The 24326-nt window shown below is 46.9% G+C and overlaps 1 protein-coding gene across 1 annotated transcript in view; it reads left to right on the top strand.

Annotated features, from left to right (window-relative positions):
- The first annotated feature begins 11343 nt into the window (after window positions 1-11343).
- The window catches only part of MACF1 (microtubule-actin crosslinking factor 1), a 298908-nt gene continuing 285925 nt past the window's right edge, over window positions 11344-24326 (top strand). The window contains exon 1 of the mRNA XM_023523996.1: window positions 11344-11578. Within this exon, the coding sequence (XP_023379764.1) occupies window positions 11359-11578 (220 nt within the window). The 5' untranslated portion in view covers window positions 11344-11358. The remainder of the gene's footprint in view (window positions 11579-24326) is intronic.

Below are 24326 nucleotides of genomic sequence, written 5' to 3'. Positions count from 1 at the left end.
ATATGCAGTTGTTTATAAAGAACTAAGGAGCTATTTATGTGGTTTTCTCTGAATTGATTATTGTGGTCAAGAAATGAAATGCCTTGATTGGCTTAGGCTTAGCTTACAAGATCGCTCCCACTGGACTGGAGAAGAATGCTGGACCTTTGTCTTTTTCCTATAACCAAAACTTAACTTGGTTAGGGGCCAGTTCTGGGCCCTTGGTCCCTGCCTTGTACTCTTATGAGATTTCATCTCAGTGCTGTGATCAGCCCTTTCAAAGGCCAGCGTTCGTTCATTCATTCATTCATTCAATAAACATTTATTGTGCACTATTATGTGCCAAATACTATTCTGAGAACTGGGGTTATAGTAGTGACCAAACAGGCACCATCCCCATGGCTAAGCCCCCTTTTTGCTGCTTATATCCTAGCCCATTGTCCACATGGGAAAAGATCTGCAAAGCATCTAACTCTATTCCTGACACCTAAAAGATAGTGTGGTATCATAGAATAAGGTCAGTTTGGGGAGCTTACAGACTTGGGCAAATCTTTCCTGTGGTACTTAACTATGAATCCTTGTACAAGACACTTATCCTTTCTGAGCTTTATCCTTATCTGTAAATGGGAAGATGACAGTATATACCTTGCAGAGTTGTAAGGACTGAATAGACTGATATTTGTGAAGCATGTAGTATTGTGCCTACACAGTAAGCATTCAAAACATGGTAGTTTTGAGTTTTGTTTGTCAGAACCAGGAGGCTCATGCAGAGGGCTTGGAAGGGAGAGTGACTCAGCATCCAGAAATTGGGACAGGAGAATAGAAGAGTGTAAAAGAAAAGCAGGTTCTAAATAGCATTTCCTAGCAGGAGCTCAGGAACTCAGAGCGTATGGAGAAGTGGCAGATGGTGGGTAGCAGCCCCTGCCAGGATCATCTCTGATCTGGGGAGCCTGAGATTGACAAGCAAAGAGAAGAGTGGGCAGCAGGGTTAAGGCGGCACACAGGTCCCAGGAATCCACATGGCAGAGGGACAGGGGCTGTGGAAGGCTGGAACAGAGGCAGCTGATTCTCCTGCTGCCAAGTCCCCAGGTCTACCTCCATCACTGCTTAGCCTTCCCCTACTCTACAGTGGTCCCTGCCACCTTTTCAGTAACCTCACACCATCCATGATCCATTCTTTCCAACCTCTCCCTCTCTACTACTATTTTCAGGTCAGTATTCTAACATGCCCAAATCTTTCCCTGCTTAAAAACAAATAAGCAAACCAACCCCCAACTCCACATCTCATATTACTACCCTATCGTTTCTCCTTCCCTTCACTGCCAAACTTCTCCATCTTCTTCTTACTCCTCAACCCACTCCAGCCTTGCTTCTACCCCACAAAGTCTGCTAATTCTGCTCATGCCCAATCAGCAATAACAAAGACTTGCTGTGCATCCTGGTGCAGGCCTTTTTGTCTCTGGGCCTCTAGTCTGCAAATGTGAAACTGGATAGCTGGTTTCCTAGGGCAACCCAAGAGGGATATAGAGCCCCACACTGCCTCCTCTGTAATTAGAAGCAATATAACGATAAAGAACATCCACAGCGCATTTCATGTCACAAAGGGACAAAACATGTTCCCTGCTCAGATCCCGTCTGTGGTTTCCCAGTCACACTTAGAATAATTCCCAACTGCTTTGTACAAGGCCATCCAGGGCCTGGCTCTTGCCCTTGTCTCTAACCAGCCTCATCTACCAGTCCACCCACTCACCCCTCACTCCTTTCTGTCCTTGCTGGGTCTCCTCAAACTCACAAAACTTATTCTTGCCATTCCTGCTTCAGCACTTTTGCACTTACCATTTCCTTTGCCTGAAATGTTCTTCTATGCTCGCTGTCCAATATGGAAGCTACTAGCTACGTGTGACTTCTGAGTACCTGAAATCGGTTACTCCAAACTGAGATGTGCCACAAGTGTCAAATGCACACAGAATTTTGAGGACTTAGTACATAAAAAAGAGAACATAAAATCTTTAATTAATGGTTTTGCTTAATACTGATTATATTTTAGAATGATAATATTTCAGATATGTTAGATACGTAGGTTGTGGTGAGGACTAAATATATTGATATTTGAACTATATGATTGAAATATCATTAAAATTAATTTTGCCTGTTACTTTTTACTTTTAAAAAATAGACTTTATTTTTTTAGAGAAGTTTTAGGTGCAGAGCAAAATTGAATGGAAAATACAGAATTCCCATATATTTCCCACTCCCCTAAACATACAACCTCCCCTACTATCAACAACCCACACCACAGTGTTACATTTTTTTTTTACCATTGATGAACTTAATATATCATTATCATGTAAAGTCCACAGTTTATATTAAGGTTCACTTTTAGTGTTGTACATTCTATGGGTTTTGATAAATGTATAAAGACATGTATCTACCATACAAAGTAGTTTCACTACCCTAAAAATTCTCTATGCTCTGGCTATTCATCCCTTCTTCCCCCAAAACCTCTGGCAACTACTGCTTTTTGCTTTTTTTCTTTTTTAATGTGGCTATTAGAAAATTTAAAATCACACATTGGCTCATGTTATATTTCTATTGGACAGCATTGCTCTGGATATTCACAGGTCTCCTTTCTTCCTCTGTTCAAGTCTCTGCTCAAAATCACCCGCTCCGTGAGGCTTCCCCGGCCACCCTACCCTATTTAAAATCACAGCTCCCACTGTCATGTTTTCCTTTCTACTTTATTCTTCTTCCTCATACTTACTAATAACTGCAATATCCCGTAAATTTAGTTATTTGTTTAATGTCTGTGTCCCCCATTAGAATTTAAGTTTCGTGAGGGCAGATACTTCTTCTTTCTTGTTTATCACTGTATCTCCAGCTCCTCTAACAGTACCTGATACATAGTCAGTGCCCAATAAATACTTGTTTAATTAATTGACATATTTCAATGTCACTAAATCCAAAGGTCTCTTGTCTATTGTCATTGACAATAATGGCAATGACAGTAATGACAACAAGAGAAAAGCATCAGCAGGAGGGTCTTCCTTACTGTCTTGGGAGTAAGAAATCTTACCACTCTTCTTTGTGTCTCTCCAGTCTGAAGTGGCCACATGTCCATGCCAAAACCAGTCTCTGTGGACAGAGGAAAAGCCCATCACTGACTGGCTTAGGCAATGTTATTTTCAGTCTTTTTTGTGTTCAACTTTTCGGCCACCTCTTTCTTGTTGAAAGTCATCTCTCCCTTGTCCCATGACACTCTCCTAGTTTTCCTCTTACTTGTCTGAGTTCTTCTCTTCCACTTACCCCTTAATTGTTGACACGGCACAGAGTTCTTCCTTTTCTCCTTACTCTTCACATTTGCCCAATGAGCTCAACTTGGATCTACCTCTATCCTTACACAGACAACTCACCAGTCTATTCCCAGCCCTGGCCTTTCTCCTGAGCTTTGGACCTAGATATCTCCACTGAGTAGCCCAAGGACACTTCAAAGGGAGCATGTCTAAGAATGAACACGGCATCTTCCTCCAAAACCTGCTCCTTCTATATTACCTTAGAGAAAGACACCATTAATCTGTCTGAGGAAGAAATCTGGAAGTCATTCTTAGCACCTCTTCACTCTCACCCTTCGTATCTAGTTCATCCTTAAGTCCTATTGATGCTCTTCTAAGCACCTTTCATGCTATGAACTTCTCCCTATCTTCACTATCACTGTTGTCCAAGATCTTGTTCAATCTTGCAAGGAAACGTTTAAATGTCTTCTAACAGGGGCTTTCTCACACTCAATTTAGCCTCTTTGTAGTCTATTCTCACAGCACCCAAAGTGAGTTTTTCTACAATGCATACTGGATTAAGTCCCTCCCCTCTTTAAAATGTTAGAATGGTTATCATCAAAAAGACAAGAGATAAAGAGTGTTGGCAAGGATGTGGAGAAGAGGGAACCTTTGTGCACTGCTGATGGGAATGTAAATTGGTACGGCCACTATGGAAAATAGTATGGAGGTTTCCAAAAAAATTAAAAATAGAACTACTATCTGATCCAGCAATCCCATACCTGGTTATGTATCCAAAAGAAATAAAAACATGATATCAAAGAGATATCTTCACTTCCATGCTCATTTATTCACAATAACCAAGATATGGAAACAACCTAGGTGTTCATCAACAGATGAACAGATAAAGAAGATGCGGTATATATATGCAAGAGAATATCATTCAGCCATTTGAAAGAAGAAAATTTTGCTGTTTAGCACAACATGGATGAAACTTGAGGTCAATATGTAAAGGGAGATAAGCCAAACAGAGGAGGACAAATACTGCATGGTATCACTTATATGTGGAATCTGAAAAAAAAAAAAAAAAAAAAAGCCAAACTCATAGAAACAGATTTGTTGGAATCCAGTAACCAAGGAGTCTTGAGGTTAGGTCTAAGCAAGGGCCAGATTGTGTAGAGCATTATGGATCATTATAAGGAGTTTGTATATTATTCTAAGAGAAAAATTAGAAGTGTGTGTTAGGAGACATGACATGACTTATGGTTTAAAAGATTCACTCTTGGCTGCTTCATGGGTTGAAATGGGGTGGAAGCAAGAGTGGAAACATGGAGACCATTCAGAAGGCTAGTGCAGTTGTCCAGGTGAGCAATGGATTAAGGTAGTAATAGAAAAGTGGAAGAAGTGGATGAATTCAGGATATATTATGGAGGTAGTTTGTCAGATTGGGCTGATGGGGATGAGGGAAATGAGAGAAAGAAAAATCAAGAGTAACAACTAGATCTTTGACTTGAGTGCATGGGTGGGTGGTGGAGCCATTTTATAAGATGGCAAAGCCTGAGAGAGGAAGTTTTGTGAGTGGTGGGAACAAATATCAAGAGATATGGGACAATTTGAGTTTGAGATGCCTATCAGACATCCAGGTGGGAGGGGATGTTAAGGAGGCAGTTGGATATGAGTCTGGAATTAGGAGGAGAGAGATGAGAGATGGAGATTCAGATGGTATACAAATCTGTACGATATCAGTGTATAGATGGGAGGGATCAATCAGAGAAAGGTGGGAGAAAAAATATTCTAGGCAGAGTTTAGAAATCTTTAAGGTCCTTCTCAGTTTGGGGATTCTGTGATATTTCCTCTGTTTGGATAGCTTTACCTTCACAGGGAGGCTCCAGCCTCTACCCATGCTCATATTTCTCTCACCTTCACCTTCAATTGGACACCTGTCTGATTCTAGATGGTCCAGAGGAACAGGTTGGGATAGAGGAAGATAGTGGAAGGAGAAGCCAATATGGAAGAAGAAAGCTTTTCCATGAAGAGAGAAGACTGAAAGTTTCCATTCAAGCAAGGACCTAGAAAGACAAGGGTGAAAGGACTGGTAAAATTACCTGGCCTCAGGCTTCTAGGAAGTGTCCCTTTTCCTTTCAGTGTTCTCTTCCAGGGTACTCTGTACTTTTCTCATCTCAGAAGGAATTAGCTGAAGTATAATTGCCCTTTTGCTTATCTATCTCCCCACCTAGACTGTGAGCAGTATGAGGACAGGAGCCATATCTGTCTGATGCATTTTTGAACTAGCAGCACAAAGCTCAACACTTGGCATTGAGTCAATGTTGAATCAGTGCTTGCTGAAAGGATGGGTTAGAGAATGTCATTCTCCTGATGCAACTGGAAAGCTGGGGGCTAAAGCAGCAATCTGGGGGCCTAGTCACGACTCCAAATATGTACATGGGTAAGAAGTTTCGGCATCCTTCCAAGGAGAGAACTCTGCTCAGTTGTTTGGGTGCAAGGTTCCCTAGTTCCAAAGTCACTACCTTCTGGAGGGAATTAGCAGAGGCCTTCAGTTGGTGAAATGGGGGACAGTAGAGGGGAACACTAAGACCCAGAGGACATTGTAGAAGGGAATAATTTTTAAGTGCCTGCCCCCTCTATCGTCCTGTGAATCCTCAAGGGCGAAGACTTGATCTGATTCACTTCTGTGTTCCCGACAAAACCCAGTACTGTCCCCAGCACATAGTATTCTTCAATAAAAGATTGCCAAAATGAATCTAAGCCCAGTAGCCCAAGGTTACTGGGTGGCTGCCAGCTGCAAAAAGCTTGGCACATTTCACTAGCAGCTCCATCCCAGGGTAACACTGCTGGAGCTAGAGCTCAAGGGAAACACAAATGAATGTCCTAAGTCCTGAGGTCCGGAAGCTTCCAGAAGTTTCACCTTCTCACAGCCCACAGCATGAATAATTCAGGACAGGACTGGTGGTCAGATTAGGGAAGGACATTGAGGTTGGAGAAGAGAGAAATATTTAGAAACGCTCTAGTCAGAGAGGCTGGGATTGCAGGCTTCCTGGGTGATTTGACAGCTCTTCCCCAAGAGCTCTCCCAGCTGGCCCTGCCCACAGATCCCCACAGCTGTAGAGACTCACTTCCATACCCAGGCTCCATACTCTTTTGCTATATTTCATTTTGTCTTCCTGCTTGGCGCCCATGTTCCTCTCTTACCAAGGAAGGGCTTTTGCACTCATTTCTAAGCTGAGGATGATTCATTAATTGCCTCTTCAGCTTTCTGCCTCAAAGTCTCTCAGCCCACCCCCATAGGAACTTTCCGACCAGACTATAGAATTCTCCTGGGCAGAGCCCCTGCAGGCTTCTGTGGGGTGATGTCTAGGTATGGTTTAGGGTACAATTATAGACCCCTGGCCTTTCTCTGGAAGTCTCAGAGATACCTGTGGTCCAAGGAACACTTAGCTGAGTCGAAGAACTTGGGTTCTTCGCCTTGGCTCCAGACAGTGAGAATGGCAATTATAGCATGAGATTTAGAGACAGGCCTGGGCTTTAAACCAAGCCTCAACACTAGTTTGCATTATGGGCTTTAGTAAGTCATTTAACTTCTCAAAGTCTCTGTTTCCTTCTTTGTAAAAGGATGATATTAAGAGTACTACTGCACAGGAGTATGAAGAGGATTTAACCAGATAATATACACAAAATATCCAAGGCATTGCCTAGTGCTTAGTAGGAATTTAGTAAATGGTAGTTCCTTTCTCTTATTTAATGTGGGGGAATGAATGCAAACACAGAAGGTGTCAGAAAGTGGAAATCATTCCTGCCCACCCCCACTGTCCCTTCCTGGGATCAGAGCTTCATTACATTTGCTGGGACTACTGCAGTAGTCTCCAGGCATAACCATTCACACCCACCTTGTACCTGTCCTTGGGTTACCCTTCACTCTTCTGCTTTCCACCTTCCTTGGCTGCTCATAACCATATAATTTAGACTAAATTTCTTAGTTTGAAATTCAAGAGCCTCTGTAAGTTGGTCCAACCCACATTTTCCCAACAGTTACAGTGAAAAAAAGAACACAGGATATGAAGTCTGAAGACACGGATTTCAGGCCTGTGTTAGTTATTTTCTTCCTAGATGACTGAGTAAATCATCTAATCTCATTTTCTACATCCAGAAATTGAAGATCGTAATACTACCTCATGGGATGCATTATGATTTCTATCTATCTTTACTGCTAAGCTCAGTGGAGTCAGTGGCAGGGACCAGATGCATCTTGTTCATCATTGTATCCTTAGCACCAAGCACAGGGCCTGGCAAGTGGTAGATGTTCAGTATATATTTGTTGAATGAACGAACAAGGTTGTGAGGATTAGATATGACATGACCTAGGTAAAACACCTGGCAAGGTCCCCAAGAGGCAGGCTCAAATAGTAGCTGTTGCTATGCAGATTACTAATGGGGTGACTTTAGGCAAATATCCTCTCTTCGGTGGGCATATTCATTTATCTGTACTATGAGAGAACTGAAGGCACTCCTGGCTCTTATTTTCAGTATTACGAGGCAGAGCACGCAGAAGAGGTCAATAAATGTTTTCACAGTGGATGAAGCCTCTTCCAAGGCTTTGAATGGGGCTGGTGCTGTCTAAACAAAAATCTTCGTTCCTTCCTGGGGCCCGGTTCCCCTCTGCGCTTTACCCTGCGGGGAAGATGGGTCCTCCTGGTCCCTCCTACAATCAGTTTCCGAAGCCAGGCGGGTATGTGGACGGGCGGAGAGCCTCTCCCCGAGTGCGAGCGGGAGCTCCAGGAGTCGGGACCGAATGTGGGTTTAGGGCAAAAAGGCGGCAGGCAGGAAAACAGACTGAGATACAGCCCAGCAGCCTGGGAGAGCGACTCGGGCGCCGGCGGTGAGGAGCTTCAAGGGGGCGGGCCGGGTGAGCCAGGCCAGGGTCAGCGAGCGGCCGCGGGGCCCGGGCGGAGAGGGCGCGGGAGCAGAGGACAGGGAATGCGGGAGTGTGAGTTGGCCCAGAGACACCAGCGGCCGCAGGGGAGGAGTTGTCGGGGGAGAGACCGAGAGATAGGGCTCTCGAGCATCAAGAGGACGAGGGGTCAGCACAGAGCAGGCGAGAGGCAGCGGCCTGGCAGGGGCGCGAGGGTAGCGCTAAAGCGGCCGCGGGTGGGGTGCAGGGCGGGGGGAGCGCGCATCGGGGGCGGGGGTGGGGGAGAGAGTTGGGCGGCTGCGCCGGCTCGGCTTCAGCCGCTGCCGCTAGGGCGCGGGGGGCGGGGGGCTCGGCGCCTGAGCTCGGCCATTGTGGGAGCGGCTCCCCTCGACTCCGCTGCGCTCCAGCCTGGGGCGCGCCCCGCCACCGCTGCCGCCTTTGCTGCTTCCGTCGGCCGGTCTTCCCTTCCTCCGGCTCCCAGGGTAAGGCATGGGGCGCGGGGCTGGATGCAGGCTCCTGTCTGATTGCATCGGGTGCGCCGCGGCAGTGGAGCGCGTGCTTGATCCTGCAGGGCGGCCGCGCCCGAGCCCGGGTGGCCAGCGGCAGCGGGAAGGCGGGTTGACAGGCGCGGGCGTTGAGGCCGTCCCGGCCTCGCACCTGCAGCCCCGGCGGCTCGCGCCGGGCAGTGCCGAGCGCACGGAGCTGGGGTTTTCCTTTGGCGGGCGCTGCCCGGGCCAAAGGGAGGCTTGTTCTCCGAGAAAATGGGACACTGAGCCCAACCGGGCGGGGAGAGAGACCTGCGGGAGCGGGCAAGGCCGGGAATGTTAGGTCGCTTTCCGGCTTCAGGTCTCGGCCGCTCGCCCCGGCGTCCACCGGGTTCCCAGTCGCGCGTCCGCATGGCGCGGCCCCGCTCTTTGTCAGCCGCGCGCGGCGGGCACGCGGACCCACCCGTGTTGCCCCTGGCTCGTGGCGCGCCCCTACCTCCGCGGTGGAGAAGAGGGTGGGAGCGAGGCAGTGGGAGGGCCACACTGGGAAGCTCCAGGTGAGGTACCCGTCGCGGACCGGTTCTGCGGCCTTCGGAGTGGATTGGGGGCGTGGGCGCGCGCTCCTGTGAATCTGGAATTGATGGAGTGACTCAGGTGACCGAGGGGTGGGGTGAGAACCCCGAGGTCAAACAGGTGTTTGTGGGGGTCGGAAGACTGGCCCGAGTATAGCCGGGGAGGGACGGTTTCTCCTGGAGGACGCCTAGGATGAGCGGGCCTTTGTAGTAAAATGGGCGACTTGGGGAGAAATAGGCGGTTCTGGGATGAAGCAGGTGGTCTGGGAGGAGAGGCGTTTCCTGCCCAGGGCTGAAGGTAGGGTTGGAAACACGGCCTGAATTTCCCCGGGGTAGGGGCAGACACTTCAGCACCTGCTGACCTGCCATATAAGAGGCGGGAGGTTGCACCAGAAGGTAATTGAAGGGAGGGGATAAATGCTAGGATAAAAGGTAAAGCTGTGCCAGGACATGGGTTCCTTCCTTTCCGCCTTCTGTGGCCTGGTCCTTTTTTGATGTTCCACGGGAAGAGGCCCAAATGCTCGCCAGGAGGTGCCCTGTCGGGGCTGTTCTGTCTGCCCAAGGCTGCCTGCACAGTGTGATGTTTCTTTTGTTATCTGTTTCCATTTCGTGCCTATGGTAGAGATCTGCCAATGACCCAGGAGGCTGGCTCTGCCCTTTGCTGCCTCGAGGCTGAGATTCCCAGAGTCCAGGAGGAGCTGTGCCCAGAGACCCATGGTGTCTAGTCATTTAGGCCACCTCACTGTCTCCATACAGCTCTGTGTGCAGGTGTTTTCCATAAGAGAAACTCAGCGGTATCCTGCCCTCCCTGGACCCTAGAGCTACAGTGAGAGCTGGTTAATTGGGCTGAACGTGGGATGGAATCTTCCTGGAGGCTGGTAGCTGAAGGCATGCACTATCCAGGCTCCAATGGGGCTGTTGGGGTGGTGGGCCATACGTAGCAGATGGTTCTGGGAAGTAAGCTTGGCCTGGCTGAGGGAAGGCTGCCCAGTCTGGCTGGTGGAGCCCAGCTGGCCCCAGAGTGATTGTTTCCACTCAGATTGCTCCACTAGCTAAACTGACCTCCCCCACCACCCATGCTGTGCCACTTATTCCTACAGCTCTTGGAATAAGCAAATGGACATTTTATCTAATGCTTGTTGTGTGCCATGCATGGCACTGGCCAGTTTTACATTTGCATTTCACTATGTTCTTAAAACATCATCTAAGGTGAAATATTACCCCCATTTTGCAGATGAGGAAACTGAGTCTCAGAGAGGTTAAGTGACTTGCCCCAGATCACACCAATTGTAAGTGGCCAAACCAGAATTTATACCCTGGTCTGTCTTGCTTTATGTTTAGAACTTTTTCTAATATATCTGCCAGAGACAGAATGGGAGAAATAAAGAATTTCTACCTCTTCTAGTTTATGCTTTGTTTCATGACTTCCATTGAGATCATGCTTTAGCTTTTTGAAACTACTTCCCATCTGTTGCCCTATTTTATCCTTATAACATTCCTGGGAGGTAAGTAGAACAGGAATGTAATAATAGATGCTGTTTATTAAGTGCTTATTGGACACTGGGTACCATTAAGTGTTTTACCTGCAGGATCTCATTTATTCCTTGTAAACAAACCTGTCAGGTTAAGTGCTATCATCACCCCCATTTTATAGATGAGGATGCTGAGGCTCAATGAGGTTAAATGGCTTCCCTAGGGTCACACAGCTAGTAAATAGTGGGATAGAATTTGAATCTTCATCTTTCTGTCTATGGGACCTATAAACTTAATCCTTCAAATGAATGTTCCAATTAAGAATCACGGCAGTTATTAGTAATAAGAGCTAACTTTTACAGTGTTTTAAGATTTTTAGAGATCTTCACATATATTACCTCATATGATTTCCCCCAAACCCTGTGATTTAGTTTTGTCATGTATTATCATTATCCCATTTTCCAGATGAAGAAACTGAGGTTCAGAGAGGTAAAGAGATGAAATCAATGGCAGAACCAAGACTAGAACCCCTGCCTCCCAAGTCCCAGGGTTCCTTATGCGACCCCTTCATTATGTTCACATGCACTCCTCTCTCCTCCAGATCACTTCTCCCTGGGCCCCTAGGCCCTCCTGCTGCAGTCCCCACCTGGGCCATGTCTTCCTCGGATGAAGAAACGCTCAGTGAGCGGTCATGCCGGAGTGAGCGGTCGTGTCGGAGTGAACGGTCTTACAGGAGTGAGCGGTCAGGGAGCCTGTCTCCCTGTCCCCCAGGGGACACTTTACCCTGGAACCTACCACTACATGAGCAGAAAAAGCGGAAAAGCCAGGATTCGGTGCTGGACCCTGCAGAACGTGCCGTGGTCAGAGTTGCTGGTAAGAGAGGGAGGCCCTGAGTGAGCTGGGTGCCTTAGGCTGGAGGAGAGAATGGGCCAGTGTGCACTGACTGGGTGAGCAGGGGAGAGGTCCAACCCGGGGCTCTATGAATTAGATTTATTATGTTGACTATTGGAAAGATGATGAAGTAACATTAAAGCAGAACTTGAAAGAGGAAAATTTACCACCCTAATTTGTCTATGCTAACATGAGACCTGTTTTCATTTTCACAACTTTTTCCCTGCCTTTGTCCCCACGCAGTTATGTGTTCCATGCAGTTGCTTTTGTGGCTTATGTACCATTCAGGATCTGACTTTTATATCAAAAAAATTTTCCATATTACACCTTAGGCTTATAGTTAACATTTTAAAGGCTGTGTAATATTTTATGATTTTAAAAATCCTACTCATTTTCACCTTCTCACCATAATAGTGCTGCAGTGAACATCTTTATGAATAATAACACTTGACTTATGTTATTTCCTGGGATAAAGTCCTTGGAGAGGGCAGTTTCACTCACATTGCCCTCAAAAGGTGTGGTACATGCTTAGCCTGGCCTTAGTGCGAGGGCTGGGGCTGCCTCCTCCTGTGGTGGGAGTTGCCCACTTCTTCATCAAGCAGCGAAGCAGGGCAGTGCAGTGGTTACAAGCATAGGTTTTGGAGTCAGAGAGGTGAGGGGCTGGATTGTGGCCCTGCCCCTGACCAGCTGTGTGGCTCTGAGCAAGTCTCTTATCTTGGCTGAGCCTCACTTTCCCCATCTTAAAAATGCTTTCTGTGTAGGGCTGCCTTGAGCATTAGAAAATGTAGGTAAAGCTCTCAGCACAGTTTTTGGCTCAGGGAGGGGAACTTTGTGAAGTGCTCTCTCTGCCGCTCCCACCAAAGGCATCCAGAGCTGCCTCCATGGGTTGTGCTCAGCATCTCAGCAGGTGCTGGTGCCAGAGTGCAGACAGAAAGATAAAGCAGTGCCTGCAGCTAATTCAGTGACATCACCCACTTTCAATCCATCACCAAGGCCTCTGTCGCTAGGGCTTTTGTGTCTCTCAAATAATGCATCCTGCCCCCCCTACCCCCTTCACTTTATTATCTCTCACCTGGACCTTCCACCCACCATCTAACAGTTCTCCTTCCAGACTTGCCCTCCTTCCACATGACTAACACAGTATTTTGTTCTAAAATGCAAACCCCATCCTGTTACTCAGCTGCTTCTAAACCCTCTTTGCCTCATCATTGCCTGTGGAATAAAGGCTACCTCATAAAGATCCAGTAAAATCAGGCCCCAGCTTACCTCTTCAGCTTCACTTTGTACCCACAAGCACTCTACCACATTTAACTGTACCTTGAGCCCAGAACCGTACATCTTGCAGGATTAGACCTTTGTGCTTTAATTTCTCTGCAAGGTGCTGGGAACCCCGCCTCCTCCTTTAAGTGCCGCCTCCTCTGTCCCTAATGCTCCAGTGGTATCCAAAGCTCCCTCCTCCACTCTTGTATTCATACTTTTCTCTCCTCTGTGTTCCCTTGTACAATATAGCAGTTATCCCACAGGGTGCCTGTCACTCCCTCAGGACTGTGTCTTGTTTATGTTTTAACCCCCAGCTACTTGCACAGGACCTTGTGCATGTTGGAGATCAATCAACACTGAATGACTGAATGGATGCAAGGAGTGTTTAGAGGACAATATGTGACAGATTGTAATCCAGGAACAGGCAGTGGGCTGTAATGGCAAGCTAGACAGGGAGAGGGTTCTGTAGGCTCCGGTAATCAGGAAAGTATTTTAGAGGAAGTGAGCTGCAAGGGAGGAGACCTGGAAGATGGGCTGGAGAATTCGAACTCTTTCTGTTGGGCAATAGGGAGCTCTCGGAAGAAGGACTCTGGTTCATCTCAAGATCTTTGGGCCTGTGGCATCAACTGGTGAATAGAGTTCTCAGAGATGTCATTTGGGTGCAGGAAGGACTTTACTAGTCTCCAGCCTTGAAGGGCCACAACTGAGGGGCCTCTGGACTCACAAACTCCTCAGTCTCCTGAAGGTAGCAGCGTGGAGGCCTCCTCCCTTCCTTATGCCCTCTAGCTACACCGCCCTCACCCTCACCCCCACCATCAGGCATGCACACTTATAGGTCCCTTTATGATCATTTGCCCTTCCAGCCTTCTCCAAGGAGCCCCACGGGATGATTTACCTGCTGTTGAACATTCTGAGTCTAGAACAGGAGTGGACTCAAGAAGGTTTAATCCCCAGGGAGTGCCTGAGCAACACTGAGCAAAGGGGCGGCGGGTGCTTTGCTGTGTTTCAGGCATCCATACTGATCTTCTTTATATCCTGACACTGCCAATGACTGTCTTGAGGAGGGGGCTGGGCCAGAGAGGCTGAAAGTGGGGAGGCTGCCATGGTTAAAAATAACTTGTGCACTGCAATTGGGCGTGTTTCCTGAGCAGGAGAGAAGAGAGGCAGCAGAGGAGGCGGGACTGCTACTTCAGGGCCTGGCTGCAATCTTCCTGCGATTTTAGAACGTGGTGGGGGCTCTAGCAGGGTAATTAACAAGGCAGCCTTACTCTGCAGGGATTCTTTCCTGTGAGGTGCAGGAGGGACAGTTCTGGGAGACCCTCTATGCTCTGAGGCTCTCAGAAGCTAGAAATTTCTTTCTGGGAGGAAATGAAGTCAGTCTTACACTGGAATGTAGCTATGGCCTCTGCAGTTTTCTCCTCCCTATAGTTCTGGGTTAGGAAGCCAAGTGGGGGTGTCTGAATCAGTCTCAGCAGTTACAGAGACCTCCCCCTTCCCTGGCCCCATTGGTGTCCTGAGCTTGTCTCAGGGCTTGAGTCGCCTGATGGTGAACCCCTGCTGATCACACATGTCAGAGGGGAAAGACGTGTCAGGGCTGAGAAAACTGCTGATCTCATTCTACAAAGTCAAAAGAAGTTCTAGGGGCTCCACGCATGCTGTAACGTGAGTCTTCCCATCCTCATCCTTTCCCTCCATTTACCCTCTTCTTTGCCAGCCCTATTCTCAACTCTCTAAGCCCAGCCACACTGAAATGTAACAATAGTCATTAATGTGAATGCTTTGTTTTTGTTGATCGGTGTTATGGTTTACATAGAGATTTCATAATAACTATGTGTGTTAGGACACGTGTTAGGGTTTGAAGCCCAGAAGGTTTAAGAGACTCATCTGTAGTCACACAGGACTGGCGGACCCAGACATTCTAACTCCAGATATATTGCTGTTTACATTTCCTTAGGTAATACCTGACCACCAGGCCAGCCTGAATCTTCTGAAGGTGACAATCTAAATAGCTGACTTGGCCTCCAGATTCATCCAAGTGACCTTCTGGTCACTTCTGGGAGAGACTTTAAGATCCTGGCCTATAGCAAAAGGCAGAGACAAAGATCTCTTCCCCTCTGGCTCTGTCATTAGTGAATAATTTATTGGTAGGAGGCAACAAGAAATTGGGGAGATGGGGAAGTTACTCTAACAAGGAGTTCAACCCCACAGGGGTTGAAAAGGAGGAAAGAAAGAAGGCTGTATCGCTCAGGGCTTGTGGGAAGTGGGGAAAAACAAGGTACAGGACATGTCACATGGCTATATACTGCATGACTCTAGGGGGAGCCATTCATACTTGTCATTGTAGATTTGTGTATTTATTATGACAAGTTTCCTGCAGATGGCAGTAAAGTGTCTGGAAGAGGGAATCACTTTTGGCTCAGGGATGGACTGGGTGCTGGAGGAATTCATCATCCACCTATCAATCAGGTATTCATCCATCCCAGCATCCCTGTTCTTGGCATTGATATTCAAAGATGGCTGAAGATATGGTCCCCTCTTCATGGAACTCATGGTCCCCTCTTCATGGAACTCAGTCGAGTTGAGAGGACAGAGGGAAAAAATAATTACATTCCTGTGTGTATTATGAAAGAGGGGGCACAGTGACTCAGGGCTAAGGACTGGCTCCTATTTAACCAGTAGATAATAGCTATAGAATTCATTCTTGGGAGCCTCTCAGCAGGTACTGGTGAAATCATTATCCCCAACATCTGCTCCAGTGTTGCCTCCCACAGGAAGCCTTCCTTGATCTCTCTAGTCAGGTGGCAGTTATATCTCTACCCAACCCTTGTTTCACTTGGTCTTATATTAAAGTTCATTGTTTATAGGCACATTTGCCCCACCAGATCTGGCGCTCATTGTAGTCAGGAGTCTATCTTACCCTGGTGTTCACTGTAGTCAGGAGTCCATCTTACCTTTCCTAGTGTTGCCCCAGGATCTCTGAGTGTGGGCTCTAGAATCTAGAGGCTCAGTGAGGATGGTTAAATGTAGCCCAGATGCCAATGTTTTCTCCTAGTCTCAGAGCCTAAGCTCAGCTGCTGGAATCACTCCAGGGCCTGCCCTGGGGTAGGCAGCTTTGATTACCTGGGTCAGGTCAGAGGAAGGAGCTTACCCTTCTGTGCCCATGTGTTTGTCCTCCAGGATAGAAGCTCTTGGAAGGCACTTCTGTGCTTGTTTACTCACTCACTCACTCACTCACTCACTCACTCTTTCGTTCTTTCATTCATTCATTCAATTTAAAAAATGGGTTTAGCTCCAGCTATGAGCAAGGTACTGTGGAGACAACTGGATCTAGAGTTAGAAAACTTGGACAAACAACATTACCTTTTAAAGCCTCAGTTTCCTTATCTGTAAAAGGGAGATGATGATATCCGCTTCAAATGATCATTGAGTGAGAATCAGAATGTGCTTGACAAACACAAGTTCACATGCCTGTTACTGCGCTAGCAGCGTCATTCTTGTAACTTCCCTGGGTAACTAAAAGAGGGGGTGGAGACTCTAGAAAGGTAGCAATTTTCCAGGCAAGCAAGGAACGGGCTTTAGGTCTCTTAGATCCATCCCTTTCTTTTGTTCACTCTAGAGCTTTGTCAGAGAGCATATGGAAGTGGTATTTTCCTGGCCAAGCCATGGTGAGGAGAAGGGAATACAGGGGTGGGAAATTGGCCCTAAAAACAATTGTATTGAGAACTCTTACTCCTGAACAGACAACCTTCCTTGCCTTGAAGCTTTTCAAGTTTTGCACCCAGGGAGGCTCCCTCCTCCTCAGCTTGTCTACTTCTTCCTGGCAGTGTCCTCAGAGTCCCTGGCCCTGTCCTGGAGCTTGGTTTCAGTAGCAGAGATGAGCAGGAGAGTTTCCTGAAAGTGGGGCAGAATGAATTGTAGCTACACACCACCAGCTCACCCCCTGCTCTTTGAAAGTAAATCTGGGTCACAGTAGCTGGAGGGATGGAAAATGATCATGTGGGCAGAATTCTGTGCAGGCAGCAGAAAAGACAGCCAAGCTGTCTTTTCTCCGAGCTCAGGGTCCCTCTGGGACCCCAGCTGGTGAGGGAAGGTGTTTGCGGCATTGCAAAGCATTGTGTTTATGCTGGAGGTGAACCATCATGCTTTTTTAGTGACTGCTCAGGTGACAAGGAAAAAGGTTTGGAATGGCAGTCTGACATGCCTTTCTGTTCTGGAGTAGCCAAGGACTATGGTTAGGAATGTGGACGAAGGACTGGTTAATTTGGTGGTGGTGAAAGGCTGCCATTTCTATCCCATAGGATTTGAGATTAGATGCCACCAGAGGAGCTGACAATGCAGCAGGATCTATGGCTGCATTTGTCTTTTATTTCAGCAGTCTTTCCCCTGGAGAAAAGTCTGTGAATATACCTGGGTGTGAGTATTAATAACCCATCATCAGCAAAGTGCTGTCCTGAGCCTGGCCAGTTACTGTGGCTAGGACCTGCTGTGACTTGGCCCTGGGTCTGCCTGTTGCCACCTGTCAGGTAGAAGCTGGCCAGCTTCCTGGCTCTGCCTTGGCTCTCCTGCAATAGCAGAACTGGTGCACCTGGCTGGAATCTCCTCCTGGACTTTGGATGCTTTTGCAGAGAAGGTCTGGGAGCCCCTGTAACTTGGAAAGTGATTATGAGCTGAAATTTCTGTGCCTCACCTCTCCCCCAGAAGGTACCAGGCTTTTGCCTTGTGGTCAAGGGGAGGATTCTTCCTGGAGCCTCAGGGGGTGTGTCTCTGGCCCCGTTCTTCCCTCTTCCTTCCTTTATTAATTTCCTTGTTTGCTCACTCTTCTATTCATTCACTCAAGGGAATGGCTTTGGGAGTCAGTTAGAGTACCGGTTCCTTCACTGGCCAGTTAGGTGACCTTGAGAAGTTACTAACCTCACTGAGCCTCACTTTCTCATGGTTAAAACAGGGGACCAAGAGTGCAGAGTCTTATAGGGTGGATTAAACAAGGCAGTAGGAGTAAGGCAGTTGGCCCAGTGCCTGCTATGCAGCCAGCTCTTGGTTTATATTAACTATTCTCATTAATATCATTCATTCACTCATATACTTGTTCACTAATTGATGAATGTATTGATTCATCCCTTTGCGTATTCACTGATTATGTACTTGCTCATTTAACAAATATTATTTCTATGACTTCTTTGTGCTAGGCTCAGACTGGGCTTCAGAACCCAGCTCCCTTCTATGAAGGCAGCTAGAATGAGGCATGAGCTATGTACACTGCAAACCCAAAGAGAGTTATTAGGAAGTTATGAATAAGGGCTTCTCCCTACTCCTTGCCCTCACTCCTAGAATAGAGCAGTGGTAGCATTTGATTTGGACTTGGGGGAAAAATAGAGATTTACTAGAACAACCTGAAGAGAGAGGGTATATCCCTGTTGGCTTATTTCTATTCTTGCTCTCCTTTCTTTGGCCTCAGTAGAAAGGAACGAAGGGAAATGAAGAGAGAACAGCTGGTGGAAGTTAAGAATTAAAGAATCCAGAGGGTGGTTTGGGGAGTTGAACTCTGGAGTCAGTCCAGGAGCTCCTGTGAGCTGATGCCAGCTGGGATCCCCTTGTAAATAATAGCTGGAAAAGCTGTGTGTTGGGTCCTAGATGTGTGCCAGACGTATTTTACACATATCATGTAATCCTCGAAAACCCTGGGAAGTTGTTGCTATTCTCTCTTTTTACAAAGGAGAAAAGTTAGGGGACTTGTCTGTGATCATACAGCAAGCAGAGCGTAGAGCTGGAGGTCAGCAATGCTGACTGTGCAGGGCGCCCCCTGGAACACAACATGTGCAGTATGCCCTTTGGAGTTGTTCACTGCTGTGGCTCAAGTTGGCCTAATTCAAAATCCCTCGCATTCTTCAGAACATTTCAGACATATACTGAAGTAATGAGAATAGTGTAATGAACCACCATCACCCAGATTCAAGGATTATCAATTCATGGCAATCTTATTTCATTCACACACCCCACTCCTGCCTCCCCAGTTATATAGACGAAAGTTCCAGTGCTCACATACTTGTACCTCCCAAACTTTTAAACTACTATACCACTTTTTGCCCAGTAGTAAATATATTGGTTTATCTACTCAGCAGCCGTATCAGAAGACTGTAACCAGTCCCACTTGACCCATGTTGCAGAGGCATCATGAGAGTCCACTCCTAAATGCAAGGACCCCAGGGGAAGCGTGTCCCTTCCAGTGTTGCTTGTCTGATTCTCCAGTCCTTCCAGAACATAGAGAGTTAGAGTGTGAGCAGGGTCAGAGCTAGGCTGGATCCTGGGTTTGAACTGGGACCCTGCCAGAGGAATTGAGGAAAGTACTCTGAAAATGGATTTTGATGATTCAGTCTTGAGAGACTGAAGCTGAGACGCAATAGGGTTGAAGTCTTTAAAATCATAGAATTTCTAGCCTTATAAGAGAAGCCTGTGCTCTAGGCCTGACCTAATGCTGGTAAACTGTCCCATGTGACAACAACATCAATCAACAGCAGCAGCCACCACTTCTCTAGAGCCTTTTCAGGATTTGTACTGCCTGTCACCACCTCTATAGAAGTTTGCCTCCCGTCACTGCCCCTGTAGAGGTGTCCATCCTGAGGCAGTATTGATGGGGAGATATTTGGACTTTCAAGTGGAGAGGAGCTTCATAGGTAAGGAGTCACACCGGATGAGACCCTCCCCTGACCCAGAGCATGAAGGGAGATTGGGTATGGTTGAGTGAGCAGGGCTCACTTTAGCCTGATTCTCTCCAGAGAATCAAGAAACATGCCCAGAGGTTTTATTCACAGAGGGTCCAATACCTTTTCTAGCTACTATTGATATGTTCCAAGTGCCAGGCTTTGTGCTTAGCATCTTACATGCTTTATTTGACCTAATCATCAAAACAATTTTAGAAGGCAGATGTGCTACAGTACACAGAAACCTGGAGAGTTCGGTAACTTGCTCAGGGTCTCCCAGTCAGTAAGGGCCAAGCTGGGAATGGCACAATCTCCGCCTAGGGCAACCCAACTGCCTCCCCCATTACAAGGAACAGTAGTTTAATAATAGCTAACATCTGCGCTACACTTCAAGGTTCACAGAGTGCCTTAACGCCCATTATCTCCACTGTGCTTCCAAGCCCCTAGCTGGTGAGGCATTCCACGCCCCTTGGGGACAGCTGCCTAGCAGGGGTCCAGTCTCTGCTCTTTTCCTCCAGCAAGGACCTGAGATTCTTTAGCATTGGCTCTGACAAGCCAGGGGAAAAGGCTTAGGGAGAGGCTGAGGTGGGGAGACTTGGCCGGTTGCTATGGTAACCCAGATGGCTGAGTAACCATTTTGAGGGTTGCTATGGTAATGGGGTGCCGGGCTGCTGGGTGGCAGAGATCCTGTCTTCCTGGGTGGCTGGCACCATTCAGGCCCCTTAAATTAATGATGTTGCACTTTCTGAACAGAAGAGGGCAGCATGAAAGTGGGCAAAGACTTCCTACCCCAGAACAAATTTGGGAACTTGAGGCAAAGCTTAGTTTCTAGCAGCTGGGCAGAAAGAGAGTTTTGGTTGGGATGGCCAAAGCTCAGGTGTCTGAAAGGTTGGTGGGCCTGGGGCTGGAGACAGGTCTCCAGAGTCTAGGACTAGACGATTTTCTTCCAAAAGCTGGCCAAAGGATAGGGCTTGGGGCAGCCCCTTGTGTTTGGTTCTGGTTACTGTTGAGTAATGTAAAAGGCACAGGAAACAGCCTATCCCTGCAAGGAGGAACAGACAGAATGAACACACACACACACACGCACCCTACTAGCAAAGAATTTATTTATAAAGCATCAATTAATGTAAAACGTAAAATAATGCAGCATAAGCCAAGCTGAAGATGTGCTGGAAGTAAACCTTCTAGAGGTTGGATGAGGAGTAGTAGTAAAAGGAGAAATAATTTTGCACTTCCTTCTTTTGTCTCTGCACATGAAGTGCCCTCAGCTCTTGGCCATTGAGTAGACACTGAATTGAGTTCTCAATTGTCTTGAATCATAGATCTAGCCCACATCCCTCACCCCCATATGTCTCCAGTGAGATGTTCATGTCTTCAGCACATATTTATTGAACATCTACTAGGTGCAAAGCATTGTGTTAGGCCCTATATATAATGAAGAAAGATGAAATAGATGTCTCTGCTTCAAAGAACTTAAGGACCAGGAGGTTAAGGAGGCAATGACGCAGACACAGTGATGCACACATGTGGCGGCTCCAGGAATGGCGGAAAGAAAATGTGGTTGGGATTTTGAGAAGAGCCTCTTCTACCTGGGTTGATTAAAAGTAACTTCAAGTCATGTAGGATGAGCTTTCAAGATGGGTAGGATTTCAGTAGGTGGAGTTGGGGGATGGAGTTCATTCCAAGCAAAGGCTTAGAGTTTGATTATAGAAAATGCTGCACATAAGGGTATCATGGGAGATAAGCTCGTAAAGGAAGGTAGATGTCAAAATATGGAGGACTTTGAATGCCAGGCACAAATAGGCAATGTCGTGAGAGATAAGCATACTTTCTTCTTAAATACCCTGGCCCTCTAGCTTAGTCAGAAGCCACAGGCAGCTGAGTATTTGAGGGTCATCTGGTTCACTCATTCATGAATATAATCAAAATTTTAAACAAATATTTAAATAAATATTACAGGCATTAAAAAAAAGAAAGAAAGAAAGAAAAACACAAACTATAACTTCAAGGTTGGAGGATATTACCAAAGGGGAGTATAGCGGGTAGGACCTACTAAACCTGGGGATCAAGGCAGGCTTCCCTGCTGGAGTTTCAGCAGAGGCAAGAGTTGGAATGAGCCAGGTCAAAAGAGAGCAGTGAAGGGTTACAGCTTGGGAGAAAAGTAGGAGGGAAGGCTCTGAGGTGAGAGAGCATGTTTGAGGAGCTGAAAGAAGTTGAAAGTAGCTGGGCCTTGGGGAGAATGCACTTGAGAGGCTTAAGAGGGGAGGACACTCCCCCAACCAAAAAAAAAAAAAAAAAAAAGGGCTTTATTTACTTGTATTACCCTTTCCTCCCACTAGATGCCCTTCCGAGTACATGAGCCTCCTTCTGCTCTCCTCCATTGCAGGCGCCTTAGAAATGCAACAGCAGTCTCACCATCAGGAGCAAAGGAAAATCATAGACCAAGAGAAGAAAGCCTCAGAGCTGTCCCAATTGTGTGGTCAGGCTATAAATTTAGACTGTTTCTTGGAAAAAATAAAAAACCTTCCCTTCCTAGGCTTCCTTCTTCCCATCCCCCCAGAAGTTGCTTTGTTCCTCTATCCTTGTAAAATTTTCTCTGAATAAAACAGGAACATCAGCCAAACATGTGGACTTCCCCCTTTCCATTCATTAGAAGAATGCTTTACTTCAAAATCTCATGGGAGCTTTTAAATGCAAATCTTGAGTCTGAGAAGCTACTTGGGTCTGAGAGGTCCCCTAGCCACAACCCAAACCAGAACTTTCTTCCTTGATTACCATGTTTTTTAAGAGGAATCTCAACACCTTGCCCTCGCCCCCCAAACCTCTCAAGCCTTCAACAAAGCCTGATTCCCAGAACAGACTCTCTTTCCCTTCTTGCCCTGTCTTTCCTCACCTTTGGTGAGTCTCAGTTACAATTCTTAAGGGATCTGCTCACAAAGTGGCGCATGTAGCAGTGCCAGGAGGGGACGGAGGGGATTTTCTATTTATTGTAATAAAAATGAGGAGGCAGATGTCTATTCGGGGGTGAGGGTGGAGGTGCATGTAAGAATATTTCTGGGCCTTCTTAGCCCTACTGACATAAAATAATATGGGAAATGCAGATGACTCAGCACTGACACAGTCAAGATCCCCAGAGTTAGCATTTCTATATTCTCTGCTGTTTACGAAAAATGTGCTTATGCCATCAATCACCAACTCCTTCATCCTGCATTTTCTACTAAGAGCCTTTTATTTATTTTAAAAAAGAATAAACCTCAAGCTTATTCACCTCCTTTTCTTCAACTGAGCTCATTAGCAGCTGACACCAAACTGTGAACTAGCTTTTTTTAAGCACAAAGGACTAAACTGGGAGGAAATGAGCATTTGTCCAAGAACCTCCCTGTCTCTCTTCTTGTAGTCCCTTCCCTAAAGATCTCTATGCCTAGAACTTGAGCAGGCCAGCAAAACTTGATGGAAAAATTTATGATTAATGACTTGCTCACCCGATTTCTGATCATGGCGTGATGTGGAAACAACCAGTGTACGCCTATTAGTGAAAAGCATCATTTCTTCTTGTTATTAATGTGCTGAGCATTGACCAAATACTTGGCACTACTCATAGTGTACAAAGATGCAGGCCCTGCCCCCTAGGGTAAGAAGCTGCTCTCTGAAAAGCTAGAGAATGGGAATTATAATGGAAGCCCAAGTCTCAATTTTGGCTGCTCAATGTCGCATGAATTCTTTTTTTACTTGTTACTGTGCTGTTATTGTGAGATCAGCCAGCCTAACTTTTTACCCACAACCACCTCTCCACCCCTAGAAAAATCGAGTTAACAGACTTGATGAAGCTGAAGATGATGTTGGCTGGCTGGGGGTAGATGTGGGCACAAAGATCACCTGCATTTACCCAAATTCCTCATTCACAGTTCTTGGCCGTAACACAATCTTAAGAATGTTGGGATTGAAGGATACACAGCTGAATGGAGGATCAGAAGATGTTGGGAACGCCCTCCTCAAAATGGTCCCACATAAATCTCTACCCATATTTGCCAGTTTCCTTTCTTTACGTTTTTTTTTTCCTCCCTGGTAGAGAGGATCATTCTCTTTCCTTCTTCCCCGACCAGTTAAGTCTCCAGAATCCATTTCTTTGTTCCTTAACAGTCCTGGTTCAATCTCAGGTTCCCACATTTCTCCCTTTTGATCTAAGTCTGTTCGAATGGCTGTCACAGTGTAATAATCCTGTTGGGTCTCTGCTCCGATTCACCCATGGTGCAGTTAGAATCCTGTTTTCATTCCTCTCTGAGTTGTCATTTCTCAGCCTCTGGCTCTTCTTCCTTGGCCTGGTTTACTTCATGGTGCTTGGTCTGCCCTCTCATTTATGAGTTCATTTTCTTCCGTTTCTGGAAACCCTTTGTTCCTGAGATTCTTTGTGGTCTCGGTGTTCCCTTCGGCCTCACACTGCAGCCTGTGTGGGTCTTGCCCTTGTCCTCATTCTGACCCTGTCTAGCCCTGGGATCTCAGGCATCTAGATCTTCTGCTCTCTCCCTTCCCTTCTGTTTCTCTAGGTCCTTCTCCAGTAGCTGCACAGGCCCAGCTCGGTTGCGCTCCAGCCAGGGGGCTCCCTCCTTTGTCCCAGGTCTGGGTGGAGGTCAACGCTGAATGCGGCTTTCCGCCCACCCCGTGGAGTCGGCCCCGGGGTCTCCCCGCAGCGGCGGCCGGTCCTGACGCGCGTGAGGCCTCCTACCCAGCCGGACGCGGGCCGAACACCTCCCCGCCCCCCGGGCTCAGGTCTC

Source organism: Pteropus vampyrus, unplaced genomic scaffold (assembly GCF_000151845.1).
Source record: "Pteropus vampyrus isolate Shadow unplaced genomic scaffold, Pvam_2.0 Scaffold435, whole genome shotgun sequence".
Taxonomy (NCBI): domain Eukaryota; kingdom Metazoa; phylum Chordata; class Mammalia; order Chiroptera; family Pteropodidae; genus Pteropus; species Pteropus vampyrus.
The sequence above is the reverse complement of the archived record's forward strand: the minus strand, read 5'-3'. Positions and strand labels throughout refer to the sequence as shown.